The 20,487-nt window shown below is 48.7% G+C and overlaps 1 protein-coding gene across 1 annotated transcript in view; it reads right to left on the reverse strand.

Moving 5' to 3' along the window:
- Window positions 1-20,487, reverse strand: part of sptbn5 (spectrin, beta, non-erythrocytic 5) — a gene marked incomplete at its 5' end in the record, with an annotated part of 54,069 nt that overhangs the window by 26,368 nt on the left and 7,214 nt on the right. The window contains 36 exons of the mRNA XM_080012687.1: window positions 69-248; window positions 560-670; window positions 900-1,001; window positions 1,186-1,311; window positions 1,471-1,603; window positions 2,329-2,486; window positions 2,642-2,758; window positions 2,838-2,928; window positions 3,059-3,168; window positions 4,040-4,229; window positions 4,409-4,545; window positions 4,652-4,741; window positions 4,821-4,985; window positions 5,358-5,528; window positions 5,697-5,796; window positions 5,966-6,105; window positions 6,531-6,777; window positions 7,168-7,379; window positions 7,466-7,541; window positions 7,836-8,096; window positions 9,570-9,700; window positions 9,786-9,938; window positions 10,901-11,110; window positions 11,287-11,423; window positions 11,753-11,912; window positions 12,363-12,569; window positions 14,873-15,076; window positions 15,491-15,644; window positions 15,894-15,982; window positions 16,160-16,279; window positions 16,399-16,537; window positions 16,697-16,917; window positions 17,371-17,504; window positions 17,687-17,771; window positions 17,895-18,002; window positions 18,145-18,231. Coding sequence (XP_079868813.1) covers window positions 69-248; window positions 560-670; window positions 900-1,001; window positions 1,186-1,311; window positions 1,471-1,603; window positions 2,329-2,486; window positions 2,642-2,758; window positions 2,838-2,928; window positions 3,059-3,168; window positions 4,040-4,229; window positions 4,409-4,545; window positions 4,652-4,741; window positions 4,821-4,985; window positions 5,358-5,528; window positions 5,697-5,796; window positions 5,966-6,105; window positions 6,531-6,777; window positions 7,168-7,379; window positions 7,466-7,541; window positions 7,836-8,096; window positions 9,570-9,700; window positions 9,786-9,938; window positions 10,901-11,110; window positions 11,287-11,423; window positions 11,753-11,912; window positions 12,363-12,569; window positions 14,873-15,076; window positions 15,491-15,644; window positions 15,894-15,982; window positions 16,160-16,279; window positions 16,399-16,537; window positions 16,697-16,917; window positions 17,371-17,504; window positions 17,687-17,771; window positions 17,895-18,002; window positions 18,145-18,231 — 5,256 coding nt within the window. The remainder of the gene's footprint in view (window positions 1-68; window positions 249-559; window positions 671-899; window positions 1,002-1,185; window positions 1,312-1,470; window positions 1,604-2,328; window positions 2,487-2,641; window positions 2,759-2,837; window positions 2,929-3,058; window positions 3,169-4,039; window positions 4,230-4,408; window positions 4,546-4,651; window positions 4,742-4,820; window positions 4,986-5,357; window positions 5,529-5,696; window positions 5,797-5,965; window positions 6,106-6,530; window positions 6,778-7,167; window positions 7,380-7,465; window positions 7,542-7,835; window positions 8,097-9,569; window positions 9,701-9,785; window positions 9,939-10,900; window positions 11,111-11,286; window positions 11,424-11,752; window positions 11,913-12,362; window positions 12,570-14,872; window positions 15,077-15,490; window positions 15,645-15,893; window positions 15,983-16,159; window positions 16,280-16,398; window positions 16,538-16,696; window positions 16,918-17,370; window positions 17,505-17,686; window positions 17,772-17,894; window positions 18,003-18,144; window positions 18,232-20,487) is intronic.

Raw genomic sequence — 20,487 nt, forward strand, 5'->3', positions numbered from 1 at the left:
CATCCGTCTAGATATTCATCCATTCATCCGTCCATCCATCATTCATCCATCCCTCTCCTGGATCGTACCATGTTGAGGAACTGGTATCTCTGGCAGGCTAAGTTTAGCTCCTCCTCTCTCTGCTCTGTGCGGAGTCGAAGCTCCTCCCACTTTTCCACGACTTCCTGCTGCACTTCCTGTAGACGCAGCCTCAGGTTTTCTGAGCTGTGAACCAAAATGTCGTCCGCTGCGTCCAGCTGCTGCTGGAGCTGAGACACACACACACACACACACACACACGAATGAATGTATTTTTTTAAATATTAGTATTTAAAGGTGTATATTTATTTAATTACTTTAATTAATTACTGTTCAATCGTTTTAACATATTTCCCTGTATATTTACAGTGTATTATACAGATATTTATATATTATACATTTCCAGAACTTATTCTGAAATATCTTCCAGCCTGGGAGTATTTTCACTTTGAGGACAAAGTTTCAAAGATCTCTCTCTCTCTCTCTCTCTCTCTCTCTCTCTCTCTCTCTCTCTCTCGCTCTCTCTCTCTCTCTCTCTGACCTGTTGCTCTGTGGCAGCCAGTTCGTGGACCAGAGCCTCATGTTTCCTCAGCTGTGACGTCACTCCTCTCAGATCCTTAGCAACGCTGTCTGGAATACTCTTCTCTCGTTCCTAGATAGAGAGAGAGACAGGGAGAGAGAGAGGGAGGGAGGGAGGGGGGGACAGACAGAGAGCAAAAGAGGAAAAGAAGAGGAAAGAGAGGAAAAGAGATGGAGCAAGAGAAATGAGAAAAAGTGACTATCAGCCGGACAGACGGGTAGAACGACAGACAGACAGACAGACAGACCGACAGACAGACAGACAGACAGGCAGTCAGAGAGACAGGTAGGCAGACAGGCACCTGGATGTGGTTCAGGGCGTCGCTCAGCTCCTGGTGGAGGCAGTGACTGTGCTGAGCTCTGATCAGCTGATCCTGTCGCTCCCTGGAGATGCAGCGGAGCTCCTCCCATGATGCACTGCACCGGACACAACCACCTTGAACGCCTTCCCTCCTTCATTTCATCCCTCCTTCATTTCATCCCTCCTTCATTTCATACAATTAATATGTGTGTGTGTATTGTTACGGTGTGTGTGTGTGTGTGTGTGTGTGTGTGTATGTGTGTGTACCTGAGCTCCTGCAGTGTGTGTGTGACGTGCTTGCCCTGTGTGTGTGTGTGCTCCTGCAGTGTGCACGCCAGCTCCGTGCACATCTTCATCCTCTGCTCTCCGACGTCGAGCTGCTTCAGGAAGCTCTCGAACCTGGAACACAGGAGCTGCAGGAGAAACCACACAACCTCACTGGTAAACTCCCAGTGTCACCAGTACAGACTGTGGTTGTACTGGCAGCTCCCAGTGTCACCATTACCGACTGTGGTTGTACTGGGAGGCTCCCAGTGTCACCAGTAGTGGGCTGCGGTTGTATTGGTTTTCACCTGGATGTGCTGGTAGTCGTGGCCGAGGTCCTGGGATGCAGCCGTCTGTCTCTGCTGGTTGATCCAGTCCTGAAGATCTGAAGACTCCCTGTTGAACTCATGGAGATGGAACACCTCCTTCAACCTCTGTCCTCTGAAGGACAGACAGACAGACAGACAGACAGACCTTTAAGCATCAGTTACTAGGTACCTGTGTGTGTGTGCGTGTATGTGTGGGTCTGTGTGTGTGTGTGCATGTGTGTGCATGTGCGTGCGTGCGTGTGCGTGTGTGCGTGCGTGTGTGTGCGTGCGTGTGTGTGTGTGTGTGCGTGTGCGTGTGTGTGCGTGTGCGTGTGTGTGCGTGCGCGTGTGCGTGCGTGTGCATATGTGTGTGTGCGTGCGCGTGTGTGTGCGTATGCGTGTGTCTGTGCGTGTGTGTGTGTGTGTGTGCGTATGCGTGTGTCTGTGCGTGTGTGTGTGTGCGTGTGTGTGCGTGTGTGCGTGCGTGTGTGTGCGTGTGCGTGTGTGTGCGTGCGCGTGTGCGTGCGTGTGCGTGTGTGTGCGTATGCGTGTGTCTGTGCGTGTGTGTGTGCGTGTGCGTGTGTGTGCGTGTTCGTGCGTGTGCATGTGTGTGTGTGCGTGCGTGTGTGTGCGTGTGTGTATGTGTGCATGTGCACGTGTGTGTGTGTGTGCGTGCGTGTGTGTGTGTGTGAGTGCGTGTGCATGTGTGTGTGTGTGCGTGCACGTGTGTGTGTGCATGTGCGTATGTGTGTGTGTGTGTGTGTGTGTGTGTGTGCGTGTGCGTGTGTGTGTGTGTGTGTGTGCGTGTGTGTGCGTGTGTGTGTGTGTGTGTGTGCGTGCGTGTGTGTGTGTGTGCACCTGGCGGCAGCCTGGTGCTGCAGCTCTCTCTCCAGGCTGATCAGGTGGCTCAGAGGCTTCCTCAGCTCCTTCAGGCTCCACTCCTGCAGAGCCTCGTTCACCTGCTCCTCCAGCTGCTGCACCTCCACCCTGAGCACCTCCAACTGGCCCTCCAACACCTCCAGGGGGAGATGGGGGAGGAGAGGAAAAGAGAGGAGATACTATGTCAGTAGTAGGAGAGTCCATGTTGTGGTACCTGCTGCTTGCTCAGCAGTGTGTGTGTGTGTGTGTGTGTGTGTGTGTGTGTGTGTGTGTGTGTGTGTGTGTGTTTTACCTGGTGCTTGCTCAGCAGTCTGTGTGTGGCCAGCTGGTCCTTGCCGTGTTCATCTGAGCTGACGAGGTTCAGGGCGTCGCTCAGCCTGGACTCCAGCTCAGCAACGTCCAGGAGAAGCTGCAGAGGAAACAGTGAAACTGACAGTTGTCTGTCTGTCTATCTGTCTGTCTCCATCTCTCTCTCTCACTCTCTCTACCTGTTCCCTGGTGAGGGCCTTGCTGAGCTGGCCGCTCCTCTCGCTGCAGGCCTCCTCTAGCTCCTCCCACTCAGCACTCAGGTGACTGCACCTGCACAGACAGTGAAGTGACATCTGTTTTCGTCCAGAACACAGGAAGTAGCCGTGCTCTTCCTCAGTTTGCCTCCTTAGCTAACAAGACGGTGTATGTTCACAAGACGGTATCTGTTAACAGTACGTACCTTCGTAGGACTTCCTCTCCGTCTGATTGGCTGGATTTACCCAGGCTCCGCCCCTTCTGCAGAACCTTGTTCAGGTGTTTGCGGTGAGCGTTCACCTCCGACTGCAACTCCTGATGACACACATATTCACAGAAATTAAGAGTAGTACCTGTACCAGCAGCACAACTATTATCGCTGCTGCTCCCAAAAGTGTACTAGTACTTGTAAGATTTTCATTCAAGATTCAAGAGGTTTATTCGTCACATACATATACATGCTTTCATACATATACATACCTTCATACATATAAATACTTTCATACATATACATACTTTCATACATATACATACGTTCATACATATACATACGTTCATACATATACATACTTTCATACATATACATACCTTCATACATATACATACTTTCATACATATACATACCTTCATACATATACATACTTTCATACATATACATACGTTCATACATATACATACTTTCATACATATACATACTTTCATACATATACATACGTTCATACATATACATACCTTCATACATATACATACGTTCATACATATACATACTTTCATACATATACATACCTTCATACATATACATACGTTCATACATATACATACTTTCATACATATACATACTTTCATACATATATGCAGTGAAATCTAATGCAACGCACCCGGTGATAACACACAATATGTCCTAGGAAACAATTTATTTCTAAAAGACCAACTAACTGACTCCTAAAACGTAATACAGTAAGTCGAATACTTATAGAATAAAAATAAAAATATATAGAATAAAATAAAATACAATAAAATTAAATGAAATGAAATGGAATAGATAGAGGGGATATGCTTATGTATATGGAATAGGCAATTATGTATATACTATGTACTGTGTAATATGTACTATGTAATTATGTATATACTATATATATTATGTACTAGTTGTACTTGTACCGGCAGTACCTCCCCGGCGTGGTACCTTGTGTTTCTGCAGGAGGCTCAGCGCTCCACTCAAGGACTTGTGGTAGGACCCAGAAGATCCGGACGCAGGGTGGTGCTCGGAGATCCAGCTCAGCTCCAGGTCCAGGTCGTGGTAGAAGCTGAACAGCTGGACCCAGCCCTCCAGCTGGGCCCTGCGCTCCTCCAGGGGCCTCCGCAGGGATTCAAACCTACAACCAGCACACGCAAGAGCAGCTTTAAGGAGGCTGGAGGAAACAAACACAGTGACTAGCTAACTTAACTACTACTACTAACCCCAACCCAACTGCTGCAGTTATTATTACTATTACTACCAACACGACTCCAACACTGTTTCTACTGCTCTCACAGCAGGAGAGGTGGAGCTCACAGTCGGAGGTAGGTGTCCGTCTCTGTCAGCATCCGGCGGGAGTCATGGTGGGTGGAGGCGAGGTCCTTGGCTCTGCTGACGATGGAGCTGATCTTCTCCGCCAGCTCCCTGGCCTCCTCCTCCAGCTGCTGGTGCTCCTGCAGGACAGTACACATAACAGTCAGTACTGCAGGAGAGTACACAGCCAGACAAACAGGTGGAGAGACAGATAGGCAGAGACAGATAGGTGGAGAGACAGGTTACCTTGAGCAGCTGTCTGCTGGACCGCAGGTCGTGCCCTCTGGCAGCATGGTGAAGCATCCGCTGGAGGACTTCAATCTTCAGCTTGGCATCCTGGGAGAGGAAGGCGGAGTTAGTTACTTGGAGAGTTGGTTAATTGGTTAACTGGTTAGTTGGTTAGTCGGTTAGTTACCTGCAGTAGCTCCATGAGCTGCTCCTGCTGTCCAGCCTGTCTCAGCTCATCTCCTCTCTCCTCCATCTTGCTCTGCAGACAGCTCCACCTACTGGTCAGCTGCTGCAACCTGCGACGCACACTCTGACTGCTGTGGAGACCCTGAGCTAGCATGTCCTTACCACGCTGCACACACACACACACGCACGCACGCACGCACGCACGCACACAGAATATTCAGTGTAAGCTTTTCAGTTAAAATATATTGTGTGAAAAAAATATCAAATATTTCATGCTCAGGACCTCCAATTCTTCCAGGACCTTGGACAGCACCCTGCCCCCTGTCAGTATTCAGCTCCACTGGTGTTCGGCAAGAGACCTGGAGCCCCCAAAGGTGCAGCCAGCCTCCTGCCCCCCAGCACCTTTTGACCCCTGACTCCCTGCACCTTGACCCCTGACCCTCCAGCAACTTCACCCCTGACTCCCCAGGAGCCGCAAGGCAACAGGTCGCTCAGTCTACACTCAGCAGACAGACGGACGGACAGACAGACAGCTCACCTCCGTCAGCGTGTCCAGCCACACCTGGTTGTTCTTCATCTCTCGCTCCGCCCCCTCGTGTCTCTTCAGCTTCCTCAGGATGTTCTGAGCGTCTCCACCCGCTGCATCTTCAGCCAGGAGAAACTTCTCCTCCATCCACTGGAGTAGCTGCTCGGCGTCACGCTCAAACTCCTACACACACACACACACACACACACACACACACACACACACACACACACACACACACACACACACACACACACACACACACACACAATAATATAAGTCAGTAAGTCAGTCAGTACGTTAGTTAGTTAGTTAGTTAGTTAGTTAGCAGGTATTTAGTTGCTGACTCACCTGGTATTTCTTGGAGTCGAGCAGCAACGCTCTCCTCTTTCTGCTAGTCTCTGACAACTTCCTGTTTCTCCTCTGGATGATGTCACTCCTCTCCTGGACGCTGGGACAGCAGCAGAAGCAGGACACAGCGTTTCACCTCCACACACAACAAGACTTTTCTACTTTGTAAAAGGAGGTTTCATGGAGAACATCAGATGATCTGTCAGTTTGTACGTTTACAGATGAATACATGAATAAATAATATATTTTGATGTCGCTCGGCTTCTCACTGCTTGGCGGCGTAGTGGTGTTGGGTGAGCAGCTCCATGCTGTGCTGCGTCAACAGGTGGATGCGTTGGTCCAGAGCCTTCAGGACACCGTCCGTCTCCACCTGCCGGCCCAGCAGACTGTGGACACTGTCCACGGAGTCCTGAGGGACACACACCCACATGCATTCTTATCTGATCTGTACTGTCCATCCTCCATCCATCCATCTATCCATCCATTCTCCATCCCTCCCTCAATCCATCCATCCATCCATCCCTCCTTTCAGACCTTGCTTCCCTCCTTCCCTCAATCCATCAGGCCATCATACATCCATCCATCCCCCCCCCCAATCTATCCATCCCTCCCAGAATCCAGCCATTATCCATCTCCCCTCTACGCCCCAATCCATCCATCTTCCATCTCTCCCTTCCCCTTTTCCTCTATCATCCATCGATCCCTCCCTCAATCCATTCATCCATCTCTGCCTCATTCCCTCCCTTCCTCCCTCCTTCCCTCCTTCCCACCCTCCCTTCCTCAATCCATTCATCCCTTCCCCCATCAATGCATCCATCCCTCCCTCCATCTCACCCCCAGGTCGGTGACCATCATTCGGGCTTCGTGTCCAGACAGAGTTGCTTCTATCCGGTCTCCTTCCTGGTTGAACCTCTGGAGCTCCACCCCCTGCTTCAAACGCTCCTTCCTATTGGCCCAAGTCCTCTCCAGCTTGGACCAATCAGTGCTGAGCTTGTCCAGTGTCTGATTGATGTTGACGCCCCCTCTCCTTCCTGTGGAGGTCTTCAGGAGAGACTTCCCCAGCTTCTCCAGCTCTTCCAGTCTGACAGGACAGAAGCACATCGCTGAGCCCTGCAGCTTGGAGTCTGGACCTGGCTGGACCGGACTTCCTGACCTGATGATGACATCACTTCCTGTGCACCCCTGGTTTCCACCCACTGCTTCTCATCAGTCTCTCCAGGAAATCAGAATTTCACTCCTCCTGGTGACTCCCCATCTCCTCCTCTGCTCCCTCCCTCCCGTTCCCACCTCACCTCCTCCTCTGCTCCTCCACCTCCCAACTCACCTCCTCCTCTACTCCTTCCTCTCTTCTCACATCCCTCCCGTTCCCACTTCACCTCCAACTCTGCCCCTCCACCTCCCTATTCACCTCCTCCTCTGCTCCTCCACCTCCCTAATCCCTTCTCCTCTGCTCCTCCACCGCCCTACTCACCTTCTCCTCTGCTCCTCCACTTCCCTCCACAGGTCCTGGTGCTGCTCCATCAGGGCCAGTGCGGATGCTACATCAGTAGCAGGCTCCTCCTCCAGGAGGCGATCTTGGACCGACCCCACCCACTGCTGCAGCTCCTTGGTTTGCAGCTGGAAGCTGTGCAGCTGCCTTGCCACCTCCAGGAGGCGCTGTCGCTCCTCCACCTGCAGCTTCACCTGCAGGAGCAGGGGGTGGGGTTAGAGAACAGGGGACCAATAGGAATCAGTTGTCGGAAGGGGATTATTTCCCGTTTCCAGCTCACCTGCTCCAGCAGCGCCTCCAGACCACGCACCTCCTTCAAAATGGCTGCACTCTCTGCTGGACTACAGTCCTGTTTCCTGTCACACAGGAAATGAAAACAATATACGGTAAAAGAAAATGATTTATGCCATCATGAAAACCACAGGAAAACAAACATTTGCTCTTTGGCTTTTAAATTGCTTGGAGGAGGAGAAACAAATAATTCAAGAGAAATGTTTGAAGATGATGAATGATCCTGATACTTCAAGGTCTAAATTGATGAAACTAAAAGTAAGTTTAATATTTATCCGTCTTTCTTTTCACTATTTGATTTCCTTTGTTGGATTCCCCCACGAACATGAAGATGTTCTAAACCAATGCTCAGCCCTTACATCTTAGCCATGCCCTTCAGGTAGGCTATCTTCCCCTCCAGGGTGTGCAGGTCCCTGAGGGCCTGGTTCTGCTTCTGCTGCTGGACCTGCAGGGCACTCGGGGAGCAGTCCAACTGTGCGGTCTGGCCCTGGAGCTGGTCCTGGAGCTGATCCTGGAGCTGGGCCTTGGCCTCCTGGCAGCTCCGCAGGAAGGACTGGACGTCCGCCATGCTCAGGAGCGCGTGGCCCTTCTCGTCCTTCAGTTGCTGGATCTTCTCCCACCTGGAGACAGGAGGACAAACTGAACCTGGTTCTTGCTGAGATGCACGTAGGGGGGAGGCTATTCCGGTCTAGTAGTAGAAATAATAATTACAATAATAATAATAATAATAATAACAATAAATATAGCTGCAGGCAGCATCACACAGAGTCCAGTTTCCAGTCGTCTCGTGGAGCAACCGCTCTGCGGTCTACACAGCGCAACCTCCTTTCTTTAAAACAACTGCCATGTTTGCCTGTAAAGCTGAACTTCTCATTGTTAGAACTTACCGGGTTGTCTGTGGAAAAAGAGCTGCTCTCTCAGTGGCGAGTGACCGTTTGGTGCCGTGTCGGCCATGTCATTTATTTGTTACGTTTTTCACTTGGATTATATTTTCAGTAAGTTATGTTTCCATGAAATACCAAAAACGTTGTGGTATTTCTGCAAGTAATAACCATTTCCTGACTTCTATTTTTCAGATACCTCACTGGATCTTGAACGCATCACTCAATTGCACATTTCAGTGGTTTCAACTGGACATGTTGACCAGTGTATAACGACTACTTTTTATTCAATGTTTCATTAATCCGTCAAAGTGATGTGGACCACAGATTTAAAATATCAATCTAACAGATGTACTGACACCAATCAGGTAAGAAGCTTTAGAAATATACACGTAAATCAATCGTTTGTAACGTCTAAACAAGTACAGAGTGACGGAGTCTACACCGCACACTGGACACGTGTGTCTCAATATGAATCTATACATTTATAGAAAATAGTATGATGTCATAAAGAATCTTACTAAGTGTCTCTTCTTACTTACTGACTAATCTCATCTCGTTCACTTTGTTTACGAAAAGTGACAGCAGAAAATTTGGGTCAAAGTTGTTTGGTATTTCGCTAATATCGGCAATCGATTGTATGTCAATCGATTTGGATGAAATTTAAACAACAACATCCCTGTGACATAGCGGTTTAAATGACACCTCAACCGTGTTCGTAGCTTCTGCCGTAGTTTGTGTTCCGGACACTTTTAGCCTGGTTGGACATATTTCGGCATGAAGTGCATTGGACCGCGTCTGTGATATCGATAAATTTCAATATCGATATCGATCAAAAAACTTCAACCACGAGGTGTTTGTGACAGTGCAGTTCAAACACGACACAACCCTGTTCATGTGTTATGCCGAAGATGGTGTTCCAGACAGTTTTAGACCCCTACTACTACTACTACTACTACTAATAATAATAACAATAATAATAATAATAATAATACTCTCATACTTGTAATGTATTATCCCAACTTAATGAAGGGAATGGAATCCCAGTGCAGACGAATATGGGACTGAAGACGCACTGGACCGTAGCTACTGTTGACAATAAGAGTATTATACATTTCACTGTTCACTTCAATTGTAAACTCCTTGTAGTTCTAGATGTTCCAGAAGAACATCAGGTCGAAGCAGAGCTATGTGCTCTAGCTCTGTCCTCACCTGATGGACACCTGTCTCTCTCTCGCCTGGATGTCTCTCTGTCTGCTGTGCCGGCTCTTCGCCAGCTCGGCCGCCAGCCTGATGATGTCATCCAGCTGGCCACGCCCGCTCGCCAGCTCGGTCAGGAAGTTCTGGAGAACACACACGAGGCGTCTAAGTCCCACAGGAAGTGATGCTGTTGTCCAGGGGTAGTTCTTATGGTTGATATATATTCACCTGGTATTTGGACTGTACCACCAGCAGGTTGTCTGCAGGGGAGCTGAAGGTGTTCAGGACGTTCTCCTTGTCGCTCATCCAGGATTCAAACTCCTGGCAGCTGCTGTGGAAGTGGTGCAGCCGCCCTGTCTCCTCCAGGATCCTCCTCTTACGCTGAAACAGAGAAACATCAGCATCAACAGAATCAAAGCGTGACGTCATCCTACATCATCCATGTACAACTTCATGTATGTTTACTTAATTTTATCTTCATCTGATTTAAGGTATTTTAGGAACACTTCTAGTTAGTGTTTAGGTTTATGTACATTGCAAACCTTGTGGTCATTTTTGCTGATTTTGTTATTTTTAGGTTTATATGTATTGTTTATCAATAGGTTTATTCTATATTTCCATATTTTATGTTGATTGTTAAGTTTATTGTACATTTTCCATTTTTCCATCCTCTAGTTAACTTTCAGGTTGATTGTGTACGACGGCGTGTTAGGGCCACGATAACTTAAGAATGGACGGACGGACAGACAGACAGACAGACAGACAGACAGACAGACAGACAGACAGACAGACAGACAGACAGACAGACAGACAGACAGACAGACAGACAGACAGACAGACAGATAGATAGATAGATAGACAGATAGATAGATACTTTATTGGTCCCTGAGAGGAAATTAAGGTGTTACAGCAGCTCAAACAACAACAACAACAACAAAATAAAGTGAGAATAGAATCAAATAAAAACATCTGAAACATTATTAGAGTAAGAAGAACAGTCAACGTGTGGTTCAACATCCTAAGCCTGGCTCTGATCACCCTGATGGAGCAGCCGCAGGTAGAACACAGCATATAACGTAGATGTAGTCATCCATCATCATCCATCTATCATCCATCCGTTGGATGCACATTTGTATATTAATATCAATATGGATGTTTGTTGTCTCATACTATGTGTAGTTGGTTGTTTTTTCGTGGTGATTGCACAGCACAAAAATAAAGCAACAGATTGATTGATTTGGATCAATAAGTCCCCAGCGGCTTGCCGTCGCACTGACACCGGCTGGGTTTAAGACTCCAGTGCAGGGCAGGGTGTTGGTGGCGGGGGCCAGGGTGCGCCTCACCTTGGCCAGGGCTTGCAGGGAGGCGTGGTCCTGGTCCAGGCCGCACTGGGTGGTCTCCACCGTGTCCCTCTGGTAGTGGGGGTCCGGCGGCCATGTTGCCTGGATCTCAGCGGTGCTGCGACGCATCGAGCGGCTGCGACGCGGGCGACTCAACTTCCTGCCGAGGCTTTCTGCAGCGCTGTCGCTGGAGGGAGGGGCCGGGGGCGGAGCCTGGAGGACGCGGAGAGGTCACGTTCCTCATTACACCGGGATGATGCTGGCACTGACATGACCAATAGGAACTAAACTAGTTCAGGTGACTACAACCAGGTGAAAGGGACCCTATTGATCTACGGTGGCAGGTTGAGGTGGTATTGATCTGGTATATCAGTGATATTGGTAGTTACGGCGGCAGGCAGCAGGTTGAGGTAGGTCTTGGGGATGGTTTGCTGGTTTCCTCGGCCGTCCCTTGCCAGGACTCTGTCTCCATCGGACTCGGCGCTGACGATGGTTACGATCTCGTTGCGCTCCCACAGAACCTCGCCTGCAAAACACAAAGTCACAACTGAACTACCTTTTACTTCTTTATATTTCATGTATTTATATTTATATTCATGTATCTGAAACCAGAGGTGGAAAAACTCCAGTTCCAGAAAGGTAACCCTCTTTCCATGTTTCCGGCTGCTTCTGCTCATCAGCTGGACTACAACCCAAGTGGTTGACCCAAAATCCCGGAGCGGAATTTCACTTTGTGTGTCTGAGCAGGCGGGTTCTGTCTGTTGACGTCTGTGTTTAATCCATGGACGTTAATGAAAACACAGTGTTGGCGGTGACGGTTGGAATACTTGAAGAAGACGGCAAATGCCGACGCACCTCGGTTGTACCGGAAGCGGACCTTGGCCCGGCTCTCCTGGTTCTGGGCAGTTGGAGTCTTCAGGCCTCTGGTCCTGGGTGATGACGTCCCGGGTCCTGGACCGTCCTCGTCGTCAGAGGACTCAGTGAACTGGACCATCTGACTCTGCTGGGGCTCCGCCTACAAGAGAGACGTTAGCGTCTCATGTCTGTCTGTCTCTCCATCTGTCTGTCCGTATGTGTGCCTGTCTGTCTGTCTGTCCATCTGTCTGTTGGTATGTCTGTCTGTCTGTCTGTCCATCTGTCTGCCTCTCCAGCTGTGTGTCTGTCTGTTTTTCTGTCTGTCCATCTGTCTGTCTGTTCGTCCATCTGTCTGTCCATATGTCTGTCTGTCTGTCTCTCCATTTCTCTGTCAGTCTGTCCATCTGTTTGTCTCTCCATCTGTCTGTACGTATGTCTGTCTGTCTGTCTGTCCCTCTGTCTCTCCGTCCATCACTCTGTCTGTCAATCAGAATGTCTCTCCATTTGTCTGTCTGTACATCTGTCTGTCCGTGTGTCTGTCTGTCTGTTCCTCGGCCTGTCTCTCCATCTGTCTGTCCATATGTTTGTCTGTCTCTCTCGTGTCACTCACAGTGATGGCCGTGAGCTGTGCGGCGCTCCCCGCCAGCTCAGACAGTCTCTTTATCTCGGGGCCGTACGCTGCCACCTCCTTCTCCACCCGCAGGTGGCGCTGCAGCAGGGCAGCGGTGCTGGACTCGTCCTTCCCATAATCCTCGCTGGTCAGCAGCGGCTTCCTGTCCGCTAGCCAGGAGTTAGCCTCCGCTACGTCTGCAAAGTACTGGACAGAGGAGCCATGGCAGCGTTAGCAGCTGGCTTTTATATGATATGATATTAAACTATATTTACCACATGGAATACTTGAATACTGGAATACCTGAATACTGGATTGTGATTGGTCAAAAGTGTCACTCAGCGCTTAGTTATTTCTGAATAACGACCACTGTCTGTTAGTAATGACCATTGTCACGGCAAACGGAGCCGGTACTGTGTATATGTTACATGTATATGTAATGTATATCGTAGTGTGTATATGTTACATGTATATATAATGTATATAGCAGTGTGTATATGTTACATGTATATATAATGTATATCGTAGTGTGTATATGTTACATATATATACTGTATAATGTATATAGCAGTGTGTATATGTTACATGTATATACGGTGGGGCGAAAAAGTATTTAGTCAGCCACCAATTGTGCAAATTCTCCCACTTTAAAAATTGAGAGAGGCCTGTTATTTTCATCCTAGGTTCACCTCAACTATGAGAGACAAAATTTGAAAAAAAATCCAGAAAATCACACTGTCTGATTTTTAAAGAATTTATTTGCAAATGATGGTGGAAAATAAGTATTTGGTCATTAACAAAAGTTAATCTCAATACTTTGTTATATTCCCTTTGTTTGCAATGACAGAGGTCAAACGTTTTCTGTAAATCTTCACAAGGTTTTCACACACTGTTGCTGGTATTTTGGCCCATTCCTCCATGCAGATCTCCTCTAGAGCAGTGATGTTTTGAGGCTGTCGCTGGGCAACACGGACTTTCAACTCCCTCCAAAGATTTTCTATGGGGTTGAGATCTGGAGACTGGCTAGGCCACTCCAGGACCTTGAAATGCTTCTTACGAAGCCACTCCTTCGTTGCCCGGGCGGTGTGTTTGGGATCATTGTCATGCTGAAAGACCCAGCCACGTTTCATCTTCAATGCCCTTGCTGATGGAAGGAGGTTTTCACTCAAAATCTCACGATACATGGCCCCATTCATTCTTTCCTTTACACGGATCAGTCGTCCAGGTCCCTTTGCAGAAAAACAGCCCCAAAGCATGATGTTTCCACCCCCATGCTTCACAGTAGGTATGGTGTTCTTTGGATGCAACTCAGCTTTCTTTCTCCTCCAAACACGACAAGTTGAGTTTTTACCAAAAAGTTCTATTTTGGTTTCATCTGACCATATGACATGCTCCCAATCCTCTTCTGGATCATCCAAATGCTCTCTAGCAAACTTCAGACGGGCCTGGACATGTACTGGCTTAAGCAGGGGGACACGTCTGGCACTGCAGGATTTGAGTCCCTGGCGGCGTAGTGTGTTACTGATGGTAGCCTTTGTTACTTTGGTCCCAGCTCTCTGCAGGTCATTCACTAGGTCCCCCCGTGTGGTTCTGGGATGTTTGCTCACCGTTCTTGTGATCATTTTGACCCCACGGGGTGAGATCTTGCGTGGAGCCCCAGATCGAGGGAGATTATCAGTGGTCTTGTATGTCTTCCATTTTCTAATAATTGCTCCCACAGTAGATTTCTTCACAACAAGCTGCTTACCTACTGCAGATTCAGTCTTCCCAGCCTGGTGCAGGTCTACAATTTTGTTTCTGGTGTCCTTTGACAGCTCTTTGGTCTTGGCCATAGTGGAGTTTGGAGTGTGACTGTTTGAGGTTGTGGACAGGTGTCTTTTATACTGATAACGAGTTCAAACAGGTGCCATTAATACAGGTAACGAGTGGAGGACAGAGGAGCCTCTTAAAGAAAAAGTTACAGGTCTGTGAAAGCCAGAAATCTTGCTTGTTTGTAGGTGACCAAATACTTATTTTACCGAGGAATTTACCAATTAATTCATTAAAAATCCTACAATGTGATTTCCTGGATTCTTTCCCCCCACTCTGTCTCTTATAGTCGAAGTGAACCTATGATGAAAATTACAGGCCTCTCTCATCTTTTTAAGTGGGAGAACTTGCACAATTGGTGGCTGACTAAATACTTTTCTGCCCCACTGTATAATGTATATTGTCGTGTGTAATAAGCAGGATAATGAGCAGCCAGTCGGTGCTTATCACTGAATAACCTCCTTCAGAATCATCCTGTGGGTGTTGATCAGTTCGACTTCTGCTCCTTCCACTTCGAAATGTCAGTGTTTCTTTCACAGATGAAACAACATGAGAAGCTTCCATTTCTCCGACACAGTCTGGTTTTGTTTGTTTGTCTCAGGCAAAGACGACAGAGCGTTCTGTTCTAAACTGACCGGTATCCAGGAATCCCCAAATCAAAGCGGTCCAACACCGTGTGCCGTGGTGCTGATGACACCGACCTGTTTGATGGACGCTGCCCCCTGGAGGCGCCGCCTGCGTCCTGCCGCCTCCTCCGTCAGGTGGCTCCACTGCCTCCTCAGGACACTCACCCACTTGTGGATGGCCCGCTGGCTGGCCTGGCTCTGCCTGGAGCTCAGGTCCTGGCCCCGGGCCACCACACCCAGGTACTGGGCCTCGTGGGCCTGGACCTCAGCCTCCAGGACCTGCAGCACAACAGCCATAAAAATGGAGCTAAATTAATGTGATCGAGTCCTTCAGAGTCAGAACCAGTTTATAGGACCAAGTGCAAACTGTGGCAATAAGAGCTTTCATATAAATATAAATATAATAATAGAGTATGGACAGCGCTAATAACAAATGTTTTAGGTTAAATGATTGCAGTGTTATCACAGAATAGTCACGATTTTGATGTTTATGATGATACAGAATATGAAGATTTCTATCAAACACAAATCCCCATTTACTGTTTATGGATCACAAGCATTTATGTTATTATATTGATCTGATATAAATTATACCAAGGCTCCTACCCAGATACTAACACTCTGGTGGTGGTGTGTGTGCGTGCGTGCGTGCGTGCGTGCGTGCGTGCGTGCGTGCGTGCGTGCGTGTGTGACCTTGTGTTTGTGCACGGCCAGCTGGGTCTGGATCACGTCCCGACCCAGCGAGGGGCTCTGGAGGCGGAGCCAGACCTCGTAGATCCAGGACTCCAGCTCCTCGCAGTCCTGGAAGAACATGAAGAGAGAGAGCTGCACCTCCAGCTGCCTCCTCCTGGGGACCGGAGGAGAGGAGGAGAGAGCAGGAGAGAGGAGGAGCGAAGAGGTGCGGAGGAGAGTAGAGGAGGAAAGGGGGAGAGGAGGAGAGGAGAGGAGGAGGGAGGAGGGGAGAGGAGAGGAGGAAATAGGGAAGGGGGACAGAGAACAGGAGGAGAGGGTGGGGGGGGAGGGAGGAGGTGAGTATGTGAATCCAGAGGGGTGTGCCTGTATACAGTGGTTTCCATGGTCATGGGGTGTACGGCACCTGTTGCTGCCCAGTGTGACCAGTGCGTTGTACTGGGAGTTGAGCGCTCGGAGTCGGGTCTGGATCTGATGATCCTCCCTGACCTTCACCTGGAGACACAGAGGAACCTGATCTGGGATCCACTGATCTGGTCTGGAACCTTAGAGGTAAATAACTACCCTTCTGAGGACAGTTCTGATGTCATTCCATCTCTGCCAACGTGTGTTTTCCGACCTGAAAACACTATTTGAAATGAGTATGGATTAGTTTAATATCTATTTCTTTACATTGGCAGAGGAGATAGCGTCACCGTGCGCTGAGATCCGACTCTCCATCAGGTCCTGGTGCTGGAGCAGAACCTCCACCTCCGACAGCTGCCGACCCACGTCAGGGGAGGAGAGCTGGACCTAGGAGGGTGGAGGGGGAGAGAGTTTATAAACCAAAGATACTGACCTGATATGTTGTCTGAAACCAACACACACACACACACACACACACACACACACACACACACACACACACACACCTGCAGCTCTCTCAGCTCCAGGGACAGCTGATCCAGGTCTCTCAGCACGCTCAGCGTCTCTACCACATTTCCCAGAATGCATCTCTTCTCCTCCAGCTGCTGCAGCAGAACCTCCCACCTGCTGGTGATGCTGCGCTGCCTGGAACACACACACACACACACACACACACACACACACACACACACACACACACACACAGACTGTCAGTTAATGTCAGTATGACGTCATTTTCTCTCCGTTTTTCTTTTTGTCCGTAAAGTGTCCAGCTCCCTCCCTCCCTCCCTCCCTCCCCCTCACCTCCTGGTGATCTGCTCCTTGCTGTGGTAGTTGCCTTGCTGGATGGCTCTCTCCATGTGTGTGAGGGCGTTGAACCTGGGACCCCTGGCCAGGGCGTCGGTCCCCAGCGCCTCCAGCCTCCTGGTGGCCGCCTGGGCGTCCTGCAGGCTGGACAGCGACCTGACGTCCTGCTGGTGGACCAGGCGCAGCGTGTCCTCCAGGTAGCTCTCCCTCAGAGCCGCCTGGAAACAGAATCACAACCAGGACCCACAGTCACCCAGGAGGAGCTGTTACCCACGATGCCTGGCTTTGCAGCGGCTTTTCTCAAAACCTGCAATGCACGATGTAACTATATATTTGACTACTACCGCTGAAGAACAAGTAATATGTAATCACTTAATAATGTAATTCACTGTGATAATATTTATTTGCATACTGATGGTGATAATTATATAACAAGTATGAAAATACCTCCATTCTGCGCAGAATTGATGAGGGTAACCACACATTTTATTAATTGCTTTGGAAAAATGTGAAATGATTTGATATGATTTAAATCCATCTTAGAATCGTAATAAAGTGTAACATGATATAACATTTTGTCCGTTATTTGACCGTTATTGGTTTCTTTTCATTGGTGATGATTCAAACTCATTTCGCCGTCACTCGGTGGAAATCTGCTCCTTCCTTCACACCTTTCGTGCAAACTTGTGTGCGAGCTGCTCCAGGTTCTCCAGGCGCCGCAGCGCCCCCTGCAGGGCACGCTCCCTCTCATGCTCGGCCTTCTCAAGGGAAAGCCAGCTCCTCTCAATGTCACTCAGGGTTTTACCTTCAGACACACACACACACACACACACACACACACACACACACACACACACACACACACACACACACACACACACACACACACAATATGCTGAGCTATTTAAACATTAAATTTCTCATTGCTTGCCCTGTGTGTGTGTGTGTGTGTATTTAGTATGTGTGTGTGAGTGTCTGTGTGTGTACCCTCTGAGGGGACGTAAGCTCGCTGGTTATTGGCTGTCAGTCGAGTTCTCAGGCTGAACAGGTGAGCCTCGATTGCCCCGCGTTCCTGAGGAGAAAGGGAAACACAGCGGAAATGATCATTTTATTTTATTTTTATTTTATATAGTGGTTCACCTGGACCAGGAGCTCCAGGCGACGACGGTTTCCTGTCCAGTGAACCAACGCTCACCTGGTATTTCGGGGGCTTCTCCACGGTGCGGTAAGTCTTAAAAGCCGTCATCAAGGCCTGCATCTCCCTCACTGAGTTAGGAAAGGTTCTGTTGTTCAACTGGATCACCTGCAATCAACCAATCAAACAATCAACCAATCAATCAATAAAGCAATCAAAAGATCAATCAATCAATCAATCAATCAATCAATCAAACGGATAAGCAGTGGCTGTGTTGGTAGTTTGGTATTTTAGTTGTAGTTTGATGTACTTTGGTTCTGATCCACTGCAGCAGGTCTGACACCATCTTCTCATATTGGATCTTCATGTCATCCAAGTCCTTCACCAAGCCGACAATCTGAGAGAGGGGGAGAGAGAGGGGGAGAGAGAGAGGGAGGGAGAGAGCAAGAGAGGGAGGGAGAGAGAGAGAGAGGCAGAGAGAGGGGGGAGCGAGGTGGGGGAGAGGGGGGAGACAGCGAGAAAGATAAAAGAGTAACATGACCACACAGTACAGCACAGTATTGTAAAAGCCAAAGTGGCTCCTTGAAATAACCTTCACTTCCCAGAGTACATCCACCTCCAACTGCAGCGTCCTGTACCTCGCTCAGGGTCGGGACGTGTTTTAAGGTGGATTCTCTCCTGTAGTTCCATCGGCCCCACTGGCCGCTCAGACTGCCCCCGAGGGACATGTTCTATTCCTGCTCCGATGCTTGACCGGAGAAACATTTAAAGTTGTGACCGAAGGGACTTGGTCGAGGCCAGAACGTGCACAGTAGAATCAACTGGAAGCATCTCCCTGACCCACGTGGGAAACCAGAAAATAGTTCTGGGGCCGGCCAGCAGGGGGCCAGCAGGAGGCCGCGGTGAGATGCGGCTCCGCTTTGTCTTTACTCTCAAACAGGACAAATGCTTTGGATCATTCAGACATCTGACCTGCGAACACATCAGCTCCTGCCTGGCTGAGCATTCCAGACCCTGTGGTTCCATCCCAGACCCTGTGGTTCCATCCCAGACAGGGCGTTGGAACCACCTCCCTCCCTATAAACAGCCTGCTCTGGACCTCCCCTCCGCTGGCTGTGGCAGTGCTCTCATCTTCCTGGTCCTCCCGTCATGGGGTCATTCAGCAGCTTGAGGGGAGGAGGGAGGAGGGTCAGCACGTCCAGCCACACCTGCAGGGGGCGTTCGATTTGTGTCGGCCTGGGCTCCGATCAAAAACAACAGAATACCTGAATGATTCCCTACATCTTAGCGAAGACATTGGTGCCTATGAGGCCACGGCCAGTCGTCCAGGCGCCGCGGTCGGACAGAGAAGATTCTGGAGCAGCCACGCCCACGTGCCTGAAATCCCACAGGATCCTCTCAACCCAAACAGCACAGAGGCTTTAAGGTCCACGCCCATCCTGGGGTGAATAAATCACCGCCGTAACCAGCGCTGCCTCTGCTGGCTGTGGAGTCAACAGGTTTGTGGGTGAATCGCAGCAGGTTTCAACCTGGAGGCAGAGGAAGGCTCTGAGCTTCCTCTGTGAGGGCGCGTCCAGGATGGTGTGAGCGTCTGTCGGGAGCCGTGATCTGATGAGCTGAGCTTCCCTGGCCCCGCCCACACAGAGCTGCAGGGGACAGAACTGTCGTCCCGTTTTGGTACGTCCAACAATGGCCGACATGCCTTAAATTAAACTTTGTCGATGACTCTTGACAAACTGTGAGAAAATGATGTACTGAATTATCAATAATTAATCTGTGATCATATTTCACCTGGAACTGATTAGTAAATGGTTGGTTATTTATTTTGGACTTTATGAAACATCAACAGTGTGTGTTAATAAACACTGGAACACTTTGTTTTATTTCACTTACTTTGTAGATACAGATTGTTTTTTTATTTTTTTAATATGATTATTGATCAAGTATTACTCAATAACAAATAGTCATAGTAATACAAATGATTGTAATGTAACTGTGCAGAGAGTAATTCCTATTCTATTCTTGTACTGCCCCCACGTTGAGTGGACTCTTCTATGTTCTCTGGTGCTGTGAGCTGCTGCTTAATCCAACAGTAATCCCACACACACACACACACACACACACACACACACACACACACACACACACACACACACACACACACACACACACACACACACACACACACACACACACACACACACACACACACACACACACACACACACACACAGACAGAGAGGGGGTGCAGGTTTATATCATATCGACTATTAATAATAATTGAATTGTAATAGTTTGTTGTGTAATAAGTTGAATCATTTATTTGCTGAATCCAGACCAGCTCAGACTTCAACTCAGGACATTTCTGTTCTCTGTGTGAGTTTGTGTTTGACTCTGATGGTGGATGTGTCGCACTGCATTAATTACTGTGGCCCGCGGGGGGCGACATAGTACCAGTTTTGCATTGCTTTAGTGACAATGCATATACAGTATGTTGATATTTGTATATTCAAAATTCTTTATTCTATATTAATGTTAATAGACAAGCAGACGGACAAACAGACACACAGACGGACAGACAGATGGACAGACAGACAGACAAGGCAGACACACAGACGGACAGACAGATGGACAGACAGACAGACAAGGCAGA

The sequence above is a fragment of the Zeus faber genome (assembly GCF_960531495.2).
Source record: "Zeus faber genome assembly, chromosome: 13".
Classification (NCBI taxonomy): domain Eukaryota; kingdom Metazoa; phylum Chordata; class Actinopteri; order Zeiformes; family Zeidae; genus Zeus; species Zeus faber.